The sequence below is a fragment of the Oryza glaberrima genome, chromosome 9 (genome assembly GCF_000147395.1).
Source record: "Oryza glaberrima chromosome 9, OglaRS2, whole genome shotgun sequence".
NCBI classification, from domain to species: domain Eukaryota; kingdom Viridiplantae; phylum Streptophyta; class Magnoliopsida; order Poales; family Poaceae; genus Oryza; species Oryza glaberrima.
Window position 1 is genome coordinate 17,764,667 of NC_068334.1, and position 9,173 is coordinate 17,773,839.

Below are 9,173 nucleotides of genomic sequence, written 5' to 3' on the forward strand. Positions count from 1 at the left end.
ACTCGTTTAAATTGGGTGTTGTTTTACCTTATATAAAAATAATGTTTCAACAAATAGCGAAATAATATTTCAGTTCACTACAACATTAAATCTATACATAGTGAAACATTGTGAGTACATTAGGTGAAACATTTTTTGGTGGAACAAAAAATAAACCAAATTTCCTTAATAGGGGGTTTCCAAAATATGTGGGTTTTTTGTTGCAATGGAATGTCTCGTTCACTGCAACATTAGATCTATACATAGTGAAACATTGTGAGTACACTAGGTGAAACATGTTTCGGTGGAATAACAAATAAACCAAATTCCCTTAATAGAGGGTTTACAAAATATGTGGGTTTTTTTGTTACAATAGATTATTTCAGTTCACTGCAATATTAGATCTATACATAGTGAAACATTGTAAGTACACTTGGTGAAATATCTTTTGTGTAACAAATGGAGGGATAAGTGGGTGGGTCCATATAGGGAGAGGGGAGCGCGCGCATGGGGAGAGGGGGAGCGACCGATTTTTCCCACCTCCCCCGGTCGCCCGATTTTAATCAATTTCCCTTTTTCTTTAGCTTGCATATCTTTTCAAATTCACTTATGTGCCCGCTGCAACTCACGTGGTATCACCTACTATCCAAAGCAAACTCTAACCGAATGAGGAATCGAATCAATCCTAACCTAGTCACGACAGGAACCAACCAACGTACGTAGGCTGGAGTTTCTCAGATCTATCAAGAACACTGTGCGTTGCGTGGCATTGGTACGATAAAGCAGCGATTCTAACAACAATTGATTGTTCTGCAATAATCGATTCATGATTATACTAGATCGCAATATCTTCCTCCTGTTTTGTTTTCAATTATCCGGCCCCCAGCTTGTAAGATATCAGCAGACAGCAAGTTCAGCACACTGCACACCGACGCCGACACCACATTAGGGAATGCAGGAACACATGGGTTTACTGGCGTGCAGCAAACTGCAACGCGGCTCATCGCTCACCCCTTCCATCGATCTGTCGGCGCAAACCCACATTAAACTTACCCAGTTACATTGCTGGGGAAGAGAGCTTTACTCCCGGTTGGTAATCTTTTATAGTTCCATACTTTCGGTTGTGCAACCGGAACACCTAATCAGGGACTAAAGATGCATAGCAAGTCAGAAAAATCTGTGGGTGTGGGATTTAAACTCAAGATTTCTCACCTCATTCCTTACGCACGTTACCATCCTACCTACTACACATATTTGACTTTGATAGAGATGATTTTTTTAAACTAACCTTGGAAACGTTTTTAGTCTAGATTGGTGACACCAATTGGGACTAAAAATATATTTAGTCCGACTAAATATTAATTTTTAAACTAACCCTGGAGACATCTTCAGTCTGGGTTGGTAACACCAATTGGGACTAAAAATATCTTTAGTTTGACACCAACCAGAACTAAAGATCAATTTTTAGTCCGTGTTAATGCATCTTTAGTCTGGAATAGTAACACCAACCGGGACTAAAGATCATTAGGGGCCTGACAAGGCCTACCAGCTATTGATCCGTGGCTAAAAGTGATTTTTAGTCCCAATTGGTATTGCCATTGGGCTTTTTAATTGGGGCTAAAGATATTCTTTAGTACGGATCCAATTAGAACCAGGATAAATGTGGTTTTTGCCATCCGAGTAAAGATCAGTTTTCCATTAATGTTAGTTCTTCCCTCCATTTTATATTATAAGTTATTTTAACTTTTTTAAAGCTAAATTTTAGGTTTATCAAACTTACAGGAAAATCTGACATCTACAATATAATATGAAATTAGTTTTATTAAAAATAATTAAATATATTTTAATAATATGTTTGTTTAGTGTTAGAAATGTTGCTATATTTTTCTATATATTTAATTAATTTCTTTTTAAAAAATAATATTTTTTCCTGAATTTTTCATTGATAGGTGAAAATATGGGAGTTACAGAGCCTGAGGAACGGTAGCATCGTGCCTTTACATTGATTTAGAGTTAGTAGGGCTAGAGAAAGCTTGTTTGCAAGCAGAGATCACAAAGCGTTCCGAGTTCTTAATTCTTTCCGCCTAGATGGTTGCTTCATCCATGCAGCGGCGAAGCAGTCGGTGAAGGCACGGGGGTTCATTCCTGAAGACAACATCGTGTCGGTGATCAGAACAAATTCAAAGAAACTTATAATACAAAATAGATAGTAACACGTTATGTACTTTCCCCATCCCATAAAAATAAACAAGATTCATAGTACAAACTACGAAGAGTACTCCCTCCATACTCGTAAAGGAAATTGAAATATAAATCATGAATAACTCTCTAGTTGTTGAGTTTGAAAATATAAAAATTATATGAATAGATTTGTCTTGAAAAATACTTTCATAAAAGTATACATATATTACTTTTAAATAAATATTTTTATAGAAACAAGAAGTCAAAATTGTGTTTTGGAGACCGTGTCGCTGTGCTAAACGACTTCCTTTATGAGTACGGAGGGAGTATATAGTTATCTCGTTCTCGATTTAAGGCCTGTTTAGTTGGCAAAAGAATTTATCCCTACATGTCACATCAGATATACGGACACACATTTAAAGTATTAAACATAGGCTAATAACAAAATAAAATTACAGATTCCAACAGGAAACCGCGAGACGAATTTATTAAGCCTAATTAATCTGCCATTAGCAAATGTTTACTGTAGCACCATAATATCAAATCATGGCGCAATTAGGCTTAAAAAATTTGTCTCGTAATTTCCTGGCGAATTGTGTAATTAATCTTTTTTTCTACATTTAATAATTTATTTATGTGTCCAAACATTCGATGTGACGACGTAAAAAAATTTGGTTTAAGAACTAAACAGGCCCTTATTTTTTAGGCAAAATTTGCTACAGGATATCCAAAAAACGTGTAATTAGCCGGTGGACACCGTAAGATCACGAATTTACTGTAAAGCACCACAAAAAAATGGTAATTAGCTAGTAGACACTCGAGCCATTATTTTATTATTTCCGAAAGAAAAGAGGTAAGAGAATTTTTGAATTGCCGAGAATGCCCCTAGTGGCGCATCACGTTATCCGACTAGGTCCGGTCGAGCCGACCCGGCTGCATTACAGCTGCGTCCACGCCCTCCTTGCCGCCGCGCGTCGTGAACACCATCACCCGCTCCTCGTCTCAGCGCGCGGAGGTCGTCGCTGCCGGCGTGGGAGAGATCAATGTCGTAGCCCAAGAACCGCGCCGACGCCCACCTCGGCATCCCGGTGCTCCCGTCCATATGGCCGGCCTTGGAACAGGCTACCATGCTCCAGTTGCACGGGCCGCCGTCACCGACGCCGAAACCAGCGTTCCAGTCAGCGAGGACGTTGGCCGTGTCATGCGGTGCTGCCTTGACGGCCAGCAACGCCTCCGCTGCAAGGCGCACGCGAATGCAGCAAGAAAAACCGGGTGAGTGCAGCAAGAAGTGAAAATTTTCATTTGCAAATTTGAAATATATCAAGAAAAGATTGATATATTTGGAAGAATTTTTATCATCATGATTCAAGCAAGAAAGAATGGTATGAGCTAAGAAACCAATCAAAGATGAAACAAGATGAGAAGACACGGCTTGCGATCAAAGAATTTTTTTATTTTCTTTTTTTCGTGTTCAGCACCTTCGCCGGCGGCGGCTGGGGAAGAAAGAACCTCCGGCGGCGTGGGCGCCACACCGGCAGAGGACAAGTCGGACACCACGAGGCTCAAAACCAGCACGGCGAGCAAGTAAGCAGCAGAAGCAGCAACTCTCTGCTCGTCCATGGCGTCAGCGTCGGCGTCATGCGTGCTCTCGTTCGTCGGTGACTCGGTGTCGTCGCGTCCACGCCGAGAGAGCGCTATAGCCCAAAGCGAACCGCTCGTGCGATGCGAGGAGAAAAAGGAGACGAGACGCTCGCGATCGAACACTACCCGCTACTGGACGCGACATGAAGCGGAAGCGAGAGCTACAACCGCAGTGACGATGGCGAGACGCGGTTGACGCCATCGCGGGCTGGCCACTTGTCGCGCCGCCGCTCTGGCCGCGCCGCTCGGCAAGACCGACTGGGTCTGGTTCGACCGGACCGATCAGGATAACGTAGTGCGCCACTGGGGGCATTCTCGGCAATTCAAAAATTCTCTCACCTCTTTTCCTCTGAAAATAATAAAATAATGGTCTAAGTGTCTACCAGCTAATTACCACTTTTTGATAGTGCCTTATAGCAAATTCGCGATCTTACGATGTCCACGAGCTAATTACACGTTTTTTTAAGATGCCCTGTAATAAATTTTGCCTATTTTTTACGTGACGGATAAAGTTGGTTGTAGGTACGCAGGAGGCAGCCCGACCAACGGCGAGGGACGTGACCCGATCGACGGGGCCCGGGGGCTCACGGGCGACGCGCGCGATGCCGATGCCGATGGTGATGCCGATGGCACCAACAGTTGCGCGGGGTTGTACGCGCCGAGGCCCCACCCCCCCCCCCCCCCCCCCCCCCCCCGGGCGCCCCCGCGGTCTCTTTCCACGCGCGAGCATGTCACGGCCCACGCGCCGCGCGCTTCCTTTTCCCCGCCACGCGGAACACGCGGCCGGGCCGGCGCGTCTCGTCGGTCTCGATCGGTGTCCGATGGAGGTGGAGCCCCTGCAGGCTGCACAGCGCGCGCGAGAGGCGAAGCGATCGAGCATGGACGCGGCACACAACGCCTCGCCGCGTCGCGCGTTTCCGTATACGGTACACGCATGCGCGAGGTGCGCGCGGCGGTGTAGTTGGTGCCGTAGGCGAAGGCGATTGGCACGGGCCCGGCCGGTGGTGCACTTGTCGCCGCGAGCGCGAGAGCGAACAACTTGTTGGCGCGCAGAGCCAAAACCGCCGGACCGGAGAACGTCTGCAACTTTCCGTTGGCACACATGGAATGCAGCAAAGGCAAGCAGCGCGGCACTCATCGGTCATCGCTCGTCAGTGGCTTTTTTTTTTCCCTCGATTGAGATATAGATTTTACATCGGTTTTTGGTTTAACATGTTTTTTCAAATGGTTAAACGGTGTGTTTCGTGCAAAAACTTTTTATATAAAAATTACTTAGAATATCAAATAAATTTATTTTTTAAATTTATAATAATTAAAAACCAAAACTGGATAAGACACATCTAAATCCAACGAATCTAGATAGACATACTTATGATCAGATTCCTTGAAATAGGATGTATGTCCTGTGCAGTGCTAGATTGCTATATTTTGAAATGGATGGAGTAATTAACTATGGATTATGGATGTGTTTGGAGTATGGACGTGTTTGGAGGAGATAGTTGTGGCTGCACAGCGCAATAGCTATAAATTGTGCAGTAAATTTTATGCTACTTGTATTGTTAATACAGCTGGCTCAGCCCAACATCTGTAATATACAGCACAAACGAACACACCTATATGTTAAATGGTTTTTTCTATTTTACTCGCTCTAACCTTATTATCTTTTATCTTCGTTAGGAAAAAAAAAACATCACCGTAGTTGTGTGAGATATCGAGTATTCTGTTTAGCTAGTAGAGTATATAGCATCAATTATTCAAAGATGATTGGAGGAGGGTTCAGTTGATCTCATCAATGACGATATTAATTAAGCCTGAACCAGCCCAACACTGCTCGACAGGGAGCATTATTGTTTCTTCTTATTATTGTCCGGCTCAATGGGATCAGCCAGCAACGATGCACAGGTGCACATTCAATAGTAATGCAGCATAATTCATCACGCCATCATATCGGTCACCACCACTGATGCACAAATCACAAATTAACCAGCTGAAAGCTAGACTGACGAAACACAAATCTGGTGGCCAGCCGATCGATCTCGTGATCAATCCGAAATTTTGTGGGGCTGGATCAGTGCCTCTTGAGGAAGTCTTCGATCCAGTAGCTGGACTCCTTGCGGTAGCGCTTGAGCGTCTTGCGGTCGACGTAGATGAGGCCGAACCTGTCGAGGTAGCCGTCACCCCACTCGAAGCAGTCCATGAATGTCCACGTGAAGTAGCCCTTCACGTTCACCCCATTCCTGATGGCGTGGTTGACGAACTGCAGGTGCTTTGAGTGGAACTCGATCCTGTGTCCATCCTTGAGCGCCTCTGGCAGTGTGCTGTTGTTACCCTCGTCGATGCCTGTACACATTGCACACAAATTTTACACCTTTCGATGTTCGCGAACGATTTAGTATATATACATGTTAATTGAGTTAATTGAGGATATGGTTCTTTTCGATCAACTTATATTTAAGTTTAATTTTGGATGAATTTTGTAGGACCAGTGTTGAAAGATTATATGTTCTTACCGTTTTCTGTAACATAGATGGTCGGGTTGTTGTACCTCCTCTTGGTGTAGAGGAGGAGCTCACGGAGACCCGGAGGGTAGTTGAAGAAGATCGGTGTAAATTCCTAGACATGACAAGGATTCGCGTACGTTGAATTCCTCAGTAAAATGGATGGATCGATGTGGGTATATGTGTACACGCAGTCACGTATGCACCTGTGGACCGATGGGTTTGCCATTACGGAAGCCGGTGGTGTTGGCGCGGTTGTCGAGGTCGTAGGATAGCTCGTTGGAGTTAGGCGGCGGTATACTCTTAGCGTAGTAGGTGGTGTAATAATTAACTCCGATGAAGTCGTAGGAGCCCTTCACCATCGCCGACTGTTCAGGCGTGAACTCTGGCAGCCGACTGCCGAGCCAACCTCTCATGGTGCCCGGGTAGTCACCATGCACGATAGGGTCCATGAACCACCCATAGATGAAGTCTAGGCTCCGTTGCACAGCGCCGCGGTCAGCGTCGGTGTTGTCGTACGGCACGAACCAGTGGGTGACCACCACCATGCCGATCTGTCCCTTCTGTGTTGGCTGGTACTTGGTGCGGTAAAGCTGGACAGCGGCAGCGTGGGAGAGGTGGATGTGGTGTGCCACGAGATAGGGCTCGCGACTGGAGTCACCGGCACCACATGACTTGGAAACATACGAAGAGCATCGTCCTGGCGCAAACACGCCCTTGCCATAGCCGTAGGCGCTGTATGTGAATGGCTCATTAAATGTGGTCCAGTACTTGACACGGTCGCCGAACTCGCGAAAGCACACCTCCGCGAAGTCCACGTAGTCTTTCCTGCACATGTTGAGCAAGGGTGTTTTAAAGTGGTATTTTCTAATATTAAAATCAATTGAAAGATAGTTTATATTTTTCCAATATAATGGGTCATATCTATTTATAATATTATCTCTAATGATGGTATAATAATAATATTACCTATTTATAATATCATCTCAACTATTGATATATAATAATAATAATATTTTCTATTAGTATTAGAACTAAATGAAAATCAACGGTTGAGATCACTTGTATTGGTGGTGATAATACTGATAGTAAGAATAGTAAAATACTATCAGTAGATACTATCATCCTTGAGAATGTATCGTGAGGTGCTATATTTTATAGCGTAAAATTTGGTATCTCAAGGTATTTTCTTAAGGACCATAAAATTTCTCTAAATAGTATTGTAAAATCACTCGGGAATTAAAGGTTTTTTGTCGAGAGATTGCAAGAATGTTTGTGAAAGTACAGTAAGCAAGAAAGAACTTACACTATGTCTTCACTGAGGAATCCTCCGTATTTGCTTTCCAGAGCCAAGGGGGTGTCCCAGTGGAAGATAGTGACAAATGGGATCATCCCTATGTGATACAGAAATGTTGTCAAAATTAGTTCATATTTTTTTGCGTTTTTGGAATAAAAGTTAGTGATCACCTTTTGCTATGACATCATCGATCAAGCTGTTGTAGAAAGCAACCCCTTCTTTGTTTATTCCTCCACTCAAGGATCCATCTGCAGTAATTACAATTTGCACGCAGTGGCTATGTGATTAACATCAAGCTTTGGAACTCACATGTCTGCGTTTATATTGTGTTTCGCAAAACAAAAAAAAAAGGGAGAAAATTTTGAGACTCACTTGGCAGGATCCTGGTCCACGCAATGGAGAACCGGAAAGCATCCATGTTCATGTCCTTCAGGAGGCTCACATCCTCCTGAAATTTGATCGGATTTGTCAAAACATGACCCGTTTCAGAGAATTCAGACACTCGATGTTAATCATCGTCAGTCAGTCAAAATGGAAGGTCACCTTGTATCGGTGATAGAAGTCATTTGCCACATCGCCGTTATCATTGTTTAAAATTTTACCTGCAGTCATATGGATTGTTAATTTCTGTCTGTCAGATAAACCGGAAGAATTAATTACAAGCTTTGTGATTCACTTCCTCACGAATTAACCTGGAATGTGAGTGAAGTTGTCCCAGACGCTAGGACCTTTGCCCCCTTCTTTGTAGGCGCCCTCATACTGCAAGTAATCATAACCAATCCCAGGATAAACTGATGAGTATCCAGCTACAAATTACATCACTATATAACATAAACATAGCTAGTTGAGCAGTGACACAACTGATATTGAGCTTCAGAATTCCAACATGTCATATGTACCTGATAAGCTGCTGAACCTGTGCCGAAGATGAAGTCCTTGGGGAAGCTGTACCGGGTAAACTTGGCGTAAACGCCATTGCAGAACAGAGCTCCCAAGAACAAGGTGAAGAGGAGTCGCCTTCCCATTCTGATCCCAATTCCAGCGAGAGATGGGGTTCAGAATGAGTTAGCTGAATTGCCTCCAGTAGCTGCAGCTCTAACGGGTATTTATAGAGTGATGAACGGGAGGGGTAGTAGTGGAGTACTCCCTCCGTACTCGTAAAGAAAGATGTTTAGGACAGCGATACGGTCTTCAAAACACAACTTTAACTCTTTATTTCTATAAAAATATTTATTGAAAATTGATATATGTATACTTTTATGAAAGTATTTTTCAAGACAAATACATTCATATAATTTTTACATTTTTAAACTCAACAACTTAAGAGCTATTAATGATTTATATTTCCAAGGTTTGACTTAAACATTATCCTAAACTTTTAGTATGGAGGGAGTACTAAGGACCATACTGCGTGCTGGCAGGAGACACTCCATCAATTCAGTGTAGTGTTTTCTCTGCAGACATGGTAAGCTGGCGTAATTAGGATCTCACTTCATCACAATAGCGATCGATGAGGAAGAAGATGGAACAGGCGCTGCCGAAATCCACACGAGGAATTGTTTATTAAACACATGAGG

General features: G+C 43.4%; 2 protein-coding genes across 2 annotated transcripts; both read right to left on the reverse strand.

Annotated features, from left to right (window-relative positions):
* Positions 1 to 2,429: 2,429 nt before the first annotated feature.
* LOC127783810 (uncharacterized) lies at positions 2,430 to 3,780 on the reverse strand. Its single transcript, XM_052310967.1, has 2 exons — positions 3,639 to 3,780; positions 2,430 to 3,396 (listed from the first exon to the last, which is right to left on the reverse strand). Exons 1-2 carry the CDS (start codon positions 3,778 to 3,780, stop codon positions 3,062 to 3,064), a joined length of 477 nt encoding a protein of 158 aa, XP_052166927.1. The 3' UTR covers positions 2,430 to 3,061.
* Positions 3,781 to 5,606: 1,826 nt separating this feature from the next.
* On the reverse strand, positions 5,607 to 8,671 carry LOC127785426 (beta-glucosidase 30). The gene is made up of 9 exons (XM_052312871.1): positions 8,496 to 8,671; positions 8,289 to 8,355; positions 8,140 to 8,198; positions 7,969 to 8,044; positions 7,767 to 7,844; positions 7,606 to 7,693; positions 6,506 to 7,127; positions 6,312 to 6,414; positions 5,607 to 6,141 (listed from the first exon to the last, which is right to left on the reverse strand). Exons 1-9 carry the CDS (start codon positions 8,619 to 8,621, stop codon positions 5,870 to 5,872), a joined length of 1,491 nt encoding a protein of 496 aa, XP_052168831.1. The 5' UTR covers positions 8,622 to 8,671; the 3' UTR covers positions 5,607 to 5,869.
* Between the last annotated feature and the right edge of the window lie 502 nt (positions 8,672 to 9,173).